Source organism: Passer domesticus, chromosome 4 (assembly GCF_036417665.1).
Source record: "Passer domesticus isolate bPasDom1 chromosome 4, bPasDom1.hap1, whole genome shotgun sequence".
Lineage (NCBI taxonomy): Eukaryota > Metazoa > Chordata > Aves > Passeriformes > Passeridae > Passer > Passer domesticus.
The window spans coordinates 82,614,066-82,628,324 of NC_087477.1; the positions used below are offsets into that span (position 1 = coordinate 82,614,066).

The 14,259-nt window shown below is 56.3% G+C and overlaps 1 protein-coding gene and 1 long non-coding RNA gene across 2 annotated transcripts in view; one reads left to right on the top strand and one right to left on the bottom strand.

Moving 5' to 3' along the window:
- LOC135299762 (uncharacterized) overlaps positions 1 to 14,259 on the top strand; it is a 200,255-nt gene that overhangs the window by 151,126 nt on the left and 34,870 nt on the right. The gene's annotated exons all lie outside the window — the stretch shown is intronic.
- On the bottom strand, positions 2,020 to 8,205 carry SPEF1 (sperm flagellar 1). The gene is made up of 7 exons (XM_064419159.1): positions 8,048 to 8,205; positions 7,851 to 7,962; positions 6,919 to 7,069; positions 6,013 to 6,061; positions 4,658 to 4,715; positions 3,715 to 3,817; positions 2,020 to 2,270 (listed from the first exon to the last, which is right to left on the bottom strand). Exons 1-7 carry the CDS (start codon positions 8,166 to 8,168, stop codon positions 2,163 to 2,165), a joined length of 702 nt encoding a protein of 233 aa, XP_064275229.1. The 5' UTR covers positions 8,169 to 8,205; the 3' UTR covers positions 2,020 to 2,162.

The window sequence follows — 14,259 nt, forward strand, 5'->3', positions numbered from 1 at the left end:
CCATCTGATCCCAAATCATCCCAATTCCTTCCCATCCCAATCCTATTCCATCCATCCATCTCTCTCATCCTATTTTATCCCAATCTGATCCTATCCCTCCTATCCCATCTCAGCTCCATCCCATCCATCTCATCCCAAACAATCCCAATTCCTTCCTATCCCATCCCACCCCACCCCATCCCATCCCATCCCATCCCATCCCATCCCATCCCATCCCATCCCATCCCATCCCATCCCAATCCCATCCCAATCCCATCCCAATCCCAATCCCAATCCCAATCCCAATCCCAATCCCAATCCCAATCCCATCCCAATCCCAATCCCAATCCCAATCCCATTCCCAACCCCATCCCATCCCAATCCCATTCCCAATCCCAATCCCAACCCCAATCCCAATCCCATCCCAATCCCAATCCCAATCCCAATCCCAATCCCAATCCCATCCCAACCCCAATCCCACCCCTCCCATCCTGGGAACATCCAGCCCTGTCCCTCCTGTCCCCATCCCGAGCTCCGTGTCCCTTTCCACGGGGACAGGGGACAGGGAACGGCGCCAGTTCCCATCCGGAGCGCTCCGGGATTGTCCCCCGGGAATGCCGGGGACAGCGGGGTCAGGGGACACGTGAGGGACAGAGGGGACAGCGTCACCCCCGGGGGCTGCTCCAGCTGCTGGAACGCTTAAAAACCCGGGATCCGCATTCCCAGAAACCCGGGGTCCGCATTCCCAGAAACCCGGGGTCCGCATTCCCAGCGGTCCCCGGAGCCCCGGCTGTGTCCCTGTCACCGGCACCGTGACGTCACACCCTGCTTGTCCCCAAGGGAGGGGACACCAGGGCCCGGCTTGTCCCGCCATTCCCACATCGGCCGGAAATTCCAGGTTTTCCCTAAAGAGCCCCTCTGGCGCAGGGACGGTCCCCAGAGCCACCCCTGGGGATGTCACCTGCGGGAGGAGGGGACACGGGGGATGTCGCTGTCACCTCCCAGCGCCGGGCGCGGATTTGCTCCGGGATTACAAAAACAACGGGATTTGGGAAGGGATTAAATCCCGGCGGCCACCGGGCGGGGGGAGCGGCCACCGCGTCCCCAGGGTGTCCCCAGGATGTCCCCATGGTGTCCCCACCCCGATGTGCCCACGGTGATGTCCCCACAATGTTTTCCCCACGGTGTCCCCTCCTTGCTGTCCCCAGTGTTGTCCCCATGGTGTCCCCACATTGCCATCCCCACCCTGCTGTCCCCTCTCTGCTGTCCCTACGGTGTCCCCACCTTGATGTCCCTGCCCTGATGTCCTCGTGCCAATGTCCCCCGCAGTGTCCCCATCGTGTCCCCACACTGCCACCTCCACAATGATGTCCCCTCCCTGCTGTCCCCACAACCGTGTCCCCACAGCGCCACCTCCACAATGATGTCCCCATATGCCACCTCTACCCCGCTGTCCCCACAGTGTCCCCAGCACTGTCCCCGTGGTGTCCCCAGTGTCCCCACAGTGTCCCTCTAGTGTTCCCACTGCTGTCCCCAGTGTCCCCAGTGTCCCATTGTCCCCATTGTCCCCCCAGTGTCCCCAGTGCTGTCCCCTCCCTACTGCCCCCACTGCTGTCCCAACAATGTCCCCCTGCTGTCCCCACAGTGTCCCCACATGTCCCCAGTGTCCCCACCGTGTCACCATTGTCCCCGCAGTGTCCCCACAGTGTCCTCAGTGTCCTCTCAGTGTCCCCACTGCTGTCCCCACATGTCCCCAGTGTCCCCCCCCGTGCCCACAGTGTCCCCACATTGTCCCCATTGTCCCCACATTGTCCTCAATGTCCCCAGCGCTGTCCCCACCTCTGTCCCCTCCCCGCTGTCCCCATTGTCACCTCAGTGTTCCCACAGTGTCCCCAGTGTACCCAGTGTCCCATTGTGCCCAGTATCCCCAGTGTCCCCTCAGTGTCCCCAGTGTCCCCCCAGTGTCCCATTGTGCCCAGTATCCCCAGTGTCCCCTCAGTGTCCCCAGTGTCCCTCCAGTGTCCCCATTGTCCCCTCACGGCCACCAACATCCAACTCTTTAATCCCGAGCGCCGCAGCCGCGCCGGGCTCGGAGCCACCAGGAGCCACCGGGCTGTCCCCGGGCTGTCCCCGCGCTGTCCCCGCGCTGTCCCCGCGCTGTCCCCGCGCTGTCGCTGTCCCCGTCAGCGGCGGTGGCCCTGCAGCTGCTGCAGCCGCCGGCTCAGGTCGTCGATGCGGAGATTCTTGAGGAGCAGGAGCTGCTCCAGCCGCCCCACCTTGGCCTGCAGGATCTGCCGTTCCCCAGGGATTTGGGAGCCAAATCCCAAATCCCCGGGCCCCAAAATCCCAAATCCCCAAAACCCCCAAATCCCAAACCCATTCCAGGGGGTCTCCCCAGAGCAGGGAATTTTGGTTTCTTTTCCCAGAGGAATTTTGGAGGTATTTTTTCTCACTGAGGAGAAGAGATGGATTTGGGGTTCTGATCCCTTTCCCATTAAAAATAAAATGGGAATTCCAGATATCCCGCTGTTCCCATTTCCGGATATCCCACAGAATCCCGGCCCTTCCCAAAATTTACATTTGCAGTGGGAAAAAGCCGGATTTCAGGGGAAATTTGAGGGACGGGAAAAAGCAGAAAGGGGGATTGGGAAAAATCGGGAAAAACCGGGAAAGGGGGCACAGGGAAAAGCCGGGAAAATTCGGGAAAAAATCGGGAAAAACCGGGAAAACCCGTGAAGGAGGACAGGGAAAATTTTAGGGAAGGAGGGACTGGGAAAAGCCAGGATAGGGGGACAGGGAAAAGCAGGGAAGGTGGGACAAGGAAAATTTTAGGGAAAAAGGGACAGGGAACAACCTGGAGAAACCGGGAGAAGCCGGGAGGGAAGGACAGGGAAAATTTTAGAGGAGGAACCGGGAAAATCCGGGAAAGGGGGGACAGGGAAAAACCGGGAAATGGGGACAGGGAGAATTTTAGGAAAGAAGGGACAGGGAAAATCCGGGAACAGGAGACCGGGAAAAGAGGGGAAAGGGGACGCAGAAAATTTTGGGAAAGAAGGGACAGGGAAAGCCGGGAAGGAAGGATGGGGAAAAACCGGGAAAAGCCTGGAAAAGCTGGGAAGGAGGGACAAGGAAAATTTTAGGGAAGGAGGAACCGGGAAAAGCTGGAAAAGGAGGACAGGGAAAAACTGGGAAAGAAGGACAGGGGAAATTTTACCTAAGGAGGGACCCGGAAAAGCTGAGATAGGGGGAGAGGGAGAATTTTAGGGAAGAAGGGACAGGGAAAAGCCGGGAAAAGCCGGAAAAAGCCGGGAAAAGCCGGGAAAGGGGGACAGAGAAAAAGCAGGAAAAGCTGGGAAAAGCCGGGAATAGGGGACAGGGAAAAGCCGGGAAAGGGGGACAGGGAAAAGCTGGAAAAGCCGGGAATAGGGGACAGGGAAAAGCCGGGAAAGGGGGACAGGGAACATTTTAGACAAGAAGGGACAGGGAAAAGCCGGGAAAGGGGGATAGGGAAAAACCGGGAAAAGCTGGAAAAGCCGGGAATAGGGAACAAGGAAAAGGCGACAAAGGGGGACAGAGAAAATTTCTGAGAAGAAGGGACAAGGAAAAGCCGGGAAAGGGGGACAGGGAAAAGCCGGGAAGAAGGGCGCGGGGACAGGACAGTGTCGCGCGTGTCCCCCCGGGATGTCCCCGCGCATCCGGGATCTCTCCGGACGCCGGGATTTGGGATGGGCTCACCTGGATCGTGTCCCGCGCCAGCGCCAGCGCCTGCTCGCGCTCCGCCAGCTGCTGTCGCATGTCCCCAGGGCCAGCCCCGGGCTGCCCTGGCACTGTCACCACCCTGGCGCGGGGACACGGCCGTGGGGACAGCGCTGAGCCCTCCCGTGAGCCCCCGAGGGGACGTTCCCAAATCTTGTCCCCCGATCCCACGGGAATGTCCTGATCTCCCGCGGGGACACGCAGGGGACACTCGGGGACACCCAGAGCCACCGCAGTGACCCCATAAAGCCCAGGGTGAACCCCTGACCCACAGAATAACCCGAGGGCCACATGGGCACACCCTGACCCCCATGGGGACACCCCAAACCCCATAGAGACCCCAAACAGAGACCCCACAGGGATCCCCCAAACCCTCACAGGGACCCCAAACCCTCACAGTGACCCCCCAAACACCACAGTGACCCCAAACCACCACAGGGATTCCCCAAATGCCACAGGGACCCCAAATCCTCACAGAGACCCCAAACACCACAGTGACACCAAACCACCACAGGGATCCCCCAAACCACCACAGTGACCCCAAATCTTCACAGTGACCCCCCCAAACCCCCCACACACCCCAAAGCACCAAAGGGTCGCCCCCCACCCCACAGTGATCCCAAACCACAACAGGGACCCCCAGACCTCTCTGGGGACACCCCAAACCCCACAAAGATCCCCCTCAGTGATTCCCAAACCACCTCAGTGACCCCACACCAACAAAGGGTTCCCCCTTAACCCCACAGTGACAACCTGACCCCACAGGGGACACCCAAAACCCACAGTGACCCCAAACCACCACAGGGACCCCCTGAGCCCCCTCAGGGACTCCCAAAACCCCACAAGGACCCCCTGACCCCCACAGTGACCCCACAGAGACCCCCCAGCCCCAAAAGTGTCCCGACCCCCGCCCAGCCCTCACCTGGCAGAGCCATCCTGGATGCAGCCCCTTCCCAAATCGCTCCGGACATTGGGCTGGCCTGGAAAACCCCACAGGGATGGATGGATGATGGATGGATGGATGATGGATGGATGGATGGATGGATGGATGGATGGATGATGGATGGATGGATGGATGGATGGATTGATGGATGGATGATGGATGGATGGATGGATGATGGATGGATGGATGGATGGATGGATTGATGGATGGATGATGGATGGATGGATGGATGATGGATGGATGGATGGATGGATGGATGATGGATGGATGGATGATGGATGGATGATGGATGGATGGATGATGGATGGATGGATGATGGATGATGGATGGATGATGGATGGATGGATGGATGGATGGATGGATGGATGATGGATGGATGGATGGATGATGGATGGATGATGGATGGATGGATGGATGATGGATGATGGATGGATGGATGGATGGATGATGGATGGATGGATGGATGATGGATGGATGGATGGATGGATGGATGATGGATGGATGGATGGATGGATGGATGATGGATGGATGGATGGATGATGGATGGATGGATGATGGATGGATGGATGGATGGATGGATGATGGATGGATGGATGATGGATGGATGGATGATGGATGATGGATGGATGGATGATGGATGGATGGATGGATGGATGGATGGATGGATGGATGGATGGATGGATGGATGATGGATGGATGGATGGATGGATGGATGATGGATGGATGGATGGATGATGGATGGATGATGGATGGATGGATGGATGATGGATGATGGATGGATGGATGGATGGATGATGGATGGATGGATGGATGATGGATGGATGATGGATGGATGGATGGATGGATGGATGGATGGATGGATGGATGGTGGATGGATGGATGGATGGATGGATGGATGGATGGATGGGTGATGGATGGATGGATGGATGATGGATGGATGGAGGATGGATGGATGGATGGATGGGTGATGGATGGATGGATGATGGATGGATGGATGATGGATGGATGGATGGATGATGGATGGATGGATGATGGATGGATGGAGGATGGATGGATGGATGGATGGATGATGGATGGATGGATGGATGGATGATGGATGGATGATGGATGGATGGATGATGGATGGATGGATGATGGATGGATGATGGATGGATGGATGATGGATGGATGGATGATGGATGATGGATGGATGATGGATGGATGGATGGATGGAGGAATGGATGATGGATGATGGATGATGGATGGATCATCTGCTCCAACAGCACTGTCCCCTCCAAGGGATCGCAACAAGTCCCAGAGGGGGATTTTGGGATCCTTTATCCCCCATCCCTTACCTGTGTCCAGGTACCCGCCCTCGTCCAGTGCTGCTGGCTCTGCTGGAGGCTGAGGAGAGGCAGGGAAATGCCTTGGATACACCTGGGACACACCTGGAACACCCCCTGGCACCAGCCCAGGTGACCCAGACTGGTCTGGGACACTGCCAGGGATCCAGGGGCAGCCACAGAAAATCTGGGAATTCCAGCCCAGGCCCTGCCCACCCTCCCAGCCAGCAATTCCTTGCCAAGATCCCAGCCCAATCTCCCCTTGGCCAGTGGCAGCCATTCCCTGTGTCCTGTCCCCCTGTCCCTTGTCCCCAATTCCAGCTCTCCTGGAGCTCCTTTAGGAACTCTGAGTATTCCCTAGAATTTTCCGTACTCCAGGGGAACATTCCCAGCTCTACCAGAGCAGAGGGGCTCCAAAATCCTGGAATGGTTTGGTTTGGAGGAGACCTTAAACCCCATCCCATCCCATCCCATCCCATCCCATCCCATCCCATCCCATCCCATCCCATCCCATCCCATCCCATCCCTGTCCAAGGACACCTCCCACTATCCCAGGTGGATCCAACCCCAGTGTCCAACCTGGCCTTGGACATTCCCAGAGCTCCAGGGATTCTCTGGGAATTTCAGCCAGGAATTCCTTGCCTTGTCCCCGCAGGCCTTGTCCCCAGTCCCTCTCCAGCTCTCTTGGAGCCCTTTCAGGGACTCTGAGGATTCCCTGGATTTTTCCCTTCTCCAGGGGAGTCTTCCCAGCTCTGCCAGCCTGGCTACAGAGCAGAACCCAGGAATGATTTCTCTTGGGAATGACCCTGAATCCCACCCAGCAATCATTCCCTATCCCAGCTTTCCCCAAACCCCAATATCCAACCTTTCCCAGGATTCCCATTCCCGGTAGTTCCCAATTTTTGGGGATTTCCTCACCTTCCCGCCCCGTCCCTTGCTGTTGCTCTGCCTCTGGAGGATTTTGTCCCGCAGGAGCTGCAGGAGCTGCTCGGCCGTTCCCGGCCGGCTCCGCGCCAGCGCCTGGATCATCTCCTCGGGGAGCCGCAGGTTCAGCTTGCTCAGCACTTTCCTGGAATTTGGGATCAGTGGAATGGCCAGGGAGGGGACAGAGGGACACAGGGGACACAGAGGGACACAGAGGGCCATGGGACACAGGGGACAGAGAGGGACACGTGGGGATCCAGCGCCTGGATCATCTTGGGGAGCCGCAGGTTCAGCTTGCTCAGCACTTTCCTGGAATTCGGGGTCGATGGAATGGCCAGGGAGGGGACAGAGGGACACTGGGAACACAGGGGGACACAGGAGGACACTGAGGGACACAGGGACAGAGAGGGATAGGGAGGAACACAGGGGGACACATGGGGACAGAGATGGACACTGGGGATACAGAGGGACACGGAGGGACATGGGACACAGAGGGAGAGAGGGACACAGAGGGACACAGGGCACAGAGACAGACACAGAGGGACACGGGGGACATGGAGGGACACAGAGGGACAGAGAGGGACAAAGGGGACACAGAGGGACACATGGGGACACAGAGGAACACGAGGCACAGAGACAGACAAAGGGACACAGGGAACATGGAGGGACACAGAGGGACACAGGGGACACAGAGGGACACAGAGGGACACGGAGGGACATGGAGGGACACGGAGGGACATGGAGGGACCCAGAGGGATCCAGAGGGGCACAGGGGGACACTAGGGACACCAATCCCCACCCGCTGCATGCCACTGTGTCTCTGTGTCTCAGGATGTGACAAACAGGGCGACACCGCCCGCAGGACACGTGGGGACGATCTGGGGACACCCCGCACGTCACACGCAGCTGGTGGCACCTGTCCCTACCTGTTGAGGTGGCCCCAGTTGGCGGCTTTCTGCGCCGTGGAGCTGGTGGGGACAAAGCTGTGCAGCTCCACCAGGGAGGGGAAGAAGAACTTCACCACCTCGGCCGCCAGCACTGCGGGGACAGCGGGGACACGCTGCGGGTGGCACCACGGCCACAGCCCGCCCCGGCCACCCCGCCGTGTCCCCGCAAGGCCAACCCCCGTCGCTGAAGTCGCGGGCGATGTTCCTGCGCGGCCGCGACAGCGGCACCGTGTCCAGCCAGCGGTACAGGGACACCAGGGACGCGTCCGGGCCCGGCTCCGGCCCCTCGGCCGCCATCGCGGCCCGGCCTCAGCGTCGCGGTGCCATGGCAACGGGGGCGGGGCCTGCGCGGAGCGTCTCGGTGCCATGGCAACGGGGGCGGGGCCTGCGCGAAGCGTCTCGGTGCCATAGCAACAGGGGCGGGGCCTGCGCGGAGCGTCTCGGTGCCATGGCAACGGGGGCGGAGCATGCGCGGAGCGTTGCGGTGCCATGGCAACGGGGCGGGCCTTCAAGCAGAGTCTCATTGCCATGGCAACAGGGGCGTGGCTTCAAGGACGCGGGTCTGCTGCTATGGCAACAGGGGCGGGCTTTAATGGGAGCGTCGCGGTTGCCACGGCAACAGGGGCGGGGTTTAATGGGAGAGTCCCGTTGTCATGGCGACAGAAGTGGGGCTTTCCGGGTGCGTCCTACTGCCGTGGAAATGGGGGTGGACACCATGGATGGGATATTGATACAGGGATGGATTATGGACACCATGGATGAGATACAGATATTGGGGTGCAATGTGGACACCGGGATGGGATACGGACATTGGAATGGGATATGGGCACCATGGATGGGATACGGACATTGGAATGGGATATGGGCACCATAAATGGGATATGGACACCATGGAGGGGATATGGACAGAGATGGGATATGGACACCAGGATGGGATATGGACATTGAGATGGGATATGGACACCGGGATGGGATATGGACACAGAGATGGGATATGGACACCGGGATGGGATATGGACACAGCCCAGTGACACCCCCTGGCCAGGGCTGGTCCTTACGGTGGTGGATGGGACCCCCCCCCGGCAGGAGGAGCCGCCCCTCGCCTGCAGCTGCCGGGGGTTCCCAGCTCCCACCCCCTCCGTGTCCCTCCCCCCAGCCACGTCCCCCCTGGCCGGGCCGTGTCCCCAAAATCCCCCCTCAAATGTCCCCCACCGGCGCCTTCCCGCGCTTTAAGCCCCGCCCCCTCTAACCCCGCCTCCCCACCCCATTCCCGCCTCCAATTGGCTGCAGCTCCCGTCAATCATCCGGCTCCGCCCCACCGGAGCACCGAGTACTTCCGCACTGTCGCCGGCCCCACCCTCCGAGCCTTTTTATTCGCTACCATTCCCGCCAATCATCATTTTAGCCAATCATCTCCTGCTTCTTCTTACCCCCGCCTACCGCGCGCTCCCATTGGCTGCTGCCCCCTCCATTTTTGCATAAAAATTTCCCTCGCAATCCCCTCTCTTCCTCCCCTTTTTAAAAAATTTTCCCCTCATTTTTTCCACCTTTTGCTCCCCCCTTCCCTGTTTTTTGTTCGCTTCCCCTCTTTTAATTAATTTCCCTCCCTTTTTGTTCCCTTCCCCCCCTTTTTTTTAATTTTCCCCCTTTTTTTCTACCTTTTTCTTCCCCTTCCCTGTTTTTTATTCTCTTTCCCCTCCCTCTTTTCCCTCTTTCAATTCCTTTTTTCTCCCTTTTCCTTCTCTTTTCCCCACCCTATTTCCCCCCTTTAATTTTATTTTCCACCTTTTTACCCCTCTCTTCACCCACTTTTAGATTTCATTTTTCCTCCCCTATTATTTCACTTTTTCCCCCTTTCTCCCTTTTTATTCCCTTTTTTCCTCGTTTTTATTCCCTTTTCCCCATTTTTAATTCCCTTTTTCCTTCCCTTTTCCCCCTGGACATTTTTGTTTGTTTTGTTTTAGGTTTATTTGGGATTGTTTTGGATTTTTAGGTGGTTTTTTTTTTTAATATTTTGAATATTTTGGGCGTGTTTGGGGTAATTTTGGAGTTATTTGGATTTGGTTTTGATATTTTGGGAGGTTTTTTTTTTGTTTTGGGGTTTTTGTTGGGGGTTGGGGTGTTTTATGGGCTATTTTAGGCCTATTTGGGGTTTTGGGGTATTTTATGTTTTTTTGGTTTTTTTTTTGTATTTTGGGATGGTCCTGTTGGATGGGGGGGATGATCCCTCTGGATTAGGGGCTTGATCCCTCTGGATAAGGGGGATGATCCCACTGGAGAGAGGGCATGAGACCCCCGGATATGGGGGATGAATTCCCTAAACAGGGGGAATGATCCCACTGGTTTTGGGGGATGATCCCACTGGATATGGGGGATGATCCCACTGGTTTTGGGGGATGAGATCCCAAGATATGAGTGATGAATTCCTTTAATAGGGGGAATGATCCCACTGGTTTTGAGGGATGAGATCCCTAAACAGGGGAGATGATCCCACTGGATAAGGGGGATTGATCCCACTATTTTTGGGGGGATTATCCCCTTGGAGAGCGACAATGACACCACTGGATATGGGGAATGATCCTACAGGAATTGGGGAATGAGATCCCTGGATGGGGTGGGGATGAGATCCCACTGTTTTTGGGGGATGAGAAGCCACTGGTTTTGGGGGAGGATCCAACTGGCTGAGGGGACTGAGATCCCTGGATAGGAGAGATGATCCCAATGGTTTTGGAGGGGATGAGAACCCTGGATATGGGGGATAAGATCCCACTGGTTTTGGGAGAGGATCCTGCTGGAGAGAGGGGGTGAGAACCCTGGATATGGGGGGTGAATTCCCTAAATGGGGGAGTGATCCATCTGGATCGGCGGGATGATCCCACTGGTTTTAGGGGATGAATCCATTGGATATGGAGGATGACATCCCTAAATAAGGGGGATGATCCCTCTGGACTGGGAGATTGATCCCACTGGATATGGGGGATGAATTCCCTAAATGGAGGAATGATCCATCTGGATTGGCAGGATGATCGATGGTTTTGGAGGATTGATCCCACTGGTTTTAGGGGATGATTCCATTGGATATGGAGGATGACATCCCTGAACAAGGGGGATGATCCTCTTAGATGGGGGGCATGAGGTCCCAAATAAGGGGGATGATCCCTCTGGATTGGGAGATTGATCCCACTGGATATGGGGGGTGAATTCCCTAAATAGGGGGAATGATCCCACTGGTTTTGGGGGATGAGATCCCTAGATATGGGGAATGAATTCCCTAAAGAGGAGGGATGATCCCTCTGGATATGGGAGATGAACCCACTGCTTTTGGGGGATGATTCTCTTGGGTAAGGGGGGATGACCCCGCTGGATTAGGGGATTGATCCCGCTGGATATGGGGGGATGAGATCCCAGTGCTTTTGGGGGATGATCCCACTGGTTTTGGGGATTAAACCTCCTGGATATGAGTGGGATCATCCAATTTTTCTAGAGGGATCGTCCCACTGATTTTGGGGGATTTAATCTCTTGGATAAGAGTGGGATCATCCCATTCTTCTGGAGGAATCATCCCATAGGATAAAGAGGGATCAACCCAGTAATTTCTGGCGGATCAAACCTCCTGGATATGAGTGGGGTCACCCCACAGGATGGGAGGATCATCCCACAACATAGGGATGATAATCCCACAGTTTTGGAGAGATCATCCCACAGGATAAAAGGGATCACCGCACAGGACAGGAGGGATCGCCTCACAGGCTAAGGGGGATTATCCCATTCTTTGGAGGATCATCCCACTGATTTCTGGGAGGGATCATCCCACTGATTTTTTGGCAATTGAACCTCCTGGGTATGCCTGAGATCATCCCACAGTTTTGGAGGGATCTGAGCCCCCCATATCCAGGAATCATCCAGCATTAATGGGATCACCCCACAATTCCCAAAACCTCCCAAACCCCATAACCCACCCACTCCTCCTTGGGGACAATTCCGAGGTGATGCTGCCGCGGGGCCGCTCAGGGCACGCTGAGGTCCCTCTGGCACACCCAGGGGAAGCTGAAGTTTGCATTGTGGTCGTTCCAGAGCCCCGCGCCCACCGGGTGGATTCGGACCCTTGGATAGGGGGGATGAGGCCTCTGGATTTGGGGGGTCATCCCACAGGTTTTGGAGGGATCATCCCACTAATTTGGGGGGAATTGAACCTATTAGATATGAGGGGGATCATCCCACTGATTTTTGGGGGATTGAATCTCTTGGATAAGAGTGGGATCATCCCATAGGATAAAGAGGGATCAACCCAGTAATTTCTGGTGGATCAAACCTCCTGGATATGAGTGGGATCACCCCACAGGATGGGAGGGATCATCAAACAAGATAGGGATGATCATCCCACAGTTTTGGAGAGATCATCCCACAGGATAAAAGGGATCACCCCCCAGGACAGGAGGGATCACCTCACAGGCTAAGGGGGATTATCCCATTCTTTGGAGGATCATCCCACTGATTTCTGGGAGGGATCATCCCACTGATTTTTTGGCAATTGAACCTCCTGGATATGCCTGAGATCACCCCACAGTTTTGGAGGGATCTGAGCCCCCCATATCCAGGAATCATCCAGCATTAATGGGATCACCCCACAATTCCCAAAACCTCCCAAACCCCATAACCCACCCACTCCTCCTTGGGGACAATTCCGAGGTGACGCCGCTGCGGGGCCGCTCAGGGCACGCTGAGGTCCCTCTGGCACACCCAGGGGAAGCTGAAGTTGCAGTTGTGGTCGTTCCAGAGCCCCGCGCCCACCGGGTGGATCCGGACCCTTGGATAGGGGGGATGAGACCTCTGGATTTGGGGGGTCATCCCACTGATTTGGGGGGAATTGAACCTATTAGATATGAGGGGGATCATCCCACTGATTTTTGGGGGATTGAATCTCTTGGATAAGAGTGGGATCATCCCATAGGATAAAGAGGGATCAACCCAGTAATTTCTGGTGGATCAAACCTCCTGGATATGAGTGGGATCACCCCACAGGATGGGAGGGATCATCAAACGAGATAGGGATGATCATCCCACACTTTTGGAGAGATCATCCCACAGGATAAAAGGGATCACCCCACAGGACAGGAGGGATCACCTCACAGGCTAAGGGGGATTATCCCATTCTTTGGAGGGATCATTCCACAGTTTTGGAGGATCATCCCACTGATTTCTGGGAGGGATCATCCCACTGATTTTTTGGCAATTGAACCTCCTGGATATGCCTGAGATCACCCCACAGTTTTGCAGGGATCTGAGCCCCCCATATCCAGGAATCATCCAGCATTAATGGGATCACCCCACAATTCCCAAAACCTCCCAAACCCCATAACCCACCCACTCCTCCTTGGGGACAATTCCGAGGTGACGCCGCCGCGGGGCCGCTCAGGGCACGCTGAGGTCCCTCTGGCACACCCAGGGGAAACTGAAGTTTGCATTGTAGTCGTTCCAGAGCCCCGCGCCCACCGGGTGGATTCGGACCCTTGGATAGGGGGGATGAGGCCTCTGGATTTGGGGGGTCATCCCACAGGTTTTGGAGGGATCATCCCACTAATTTGGGGGGAATTGAACCTATTAGATATGAGGGGGATCATCCCACTGATTTTTGGGGGATTGAATCTCTTGGATAAGAGTGGGATCATCCCATAGGATAAAGAGGGATCAACCCAGTAATTTCTGGTGGATCAAACCTCCTGGATATGAGTGGGATCACCCCACAGGATGGGAGGGATCATCAAACGAGATAGGGATGATCATCCCACACTTTTGGAGAGATCATCCCACAGGATAAAAGGGATCACCCCACAGGACAGGAGGGATCACCTCACAGGCTAAGGGGGATTATCCCATTCTTTGGAGGGATCATTCCACAGTTTTGGAGGATCATCCCACTGATTTCTGGGAGGGATCATCCCACTGATTTCTGGGAGGGATCATCCCACTGATTTCTGGGAGGGATCATCCCACTGATTTTTTGGCAATTGAACCTCCTGGATATGCCTGAGATCATCCCACAGTTTTGCAGGGATCTGAGCCCCCCATATCCAGGAATCATCCAACATTAACGGGATCACCCCACAATTCCCAAAACCTCCCAAGCCCTATAACCCACCCACTCCTCCCTGGGGACAATTCCGAGGTGACGCCGCCGCGGGGCCGCTCAGGGCACGCTGAGGTCCCTCTGGCACACCCAGGGGAAGCTGAAGTTGCAGTTGTGGTCGTTCCAGAGCCCCGCGCCCACCGGGTGGATCTGCACGCAGCGCTCGCCGCCCCAGCGGCCGTGGTCGGTGCTGTCCGGCTGCCCTGGAGCCCAAAAACTGCCCCGAAAGCACCGGTCAGCGGGGACAGCCCGCGGGATTAG

Excerpts from the sequence above, each read along its gene's own strand:
- SPEF1 (XM_064419159.1), bottom strand. The coding sequence starts at position 8,168 with ATGGCGGCCGAGGGGCCGGAGCCGGGCCCGGACGCGTCCCTGGTGTCC. Across the intron at positions 7,963-8,047 it reads CCGCGACTTCAGCGACGGGG|TGCTGGCGGCCGAGGTGGTG; the intron begins GTTGGCCTTGCG and ends CTGTCCCCGCAG. Across the intron at positions 3,818-4,657 it reads ATCCAGGATGGCTCTGCCAG|GGTGGTGACAGTGCCAGGGC; the intron begins GTGAGGGCTGGG and ends TCCCCGCGCCAG.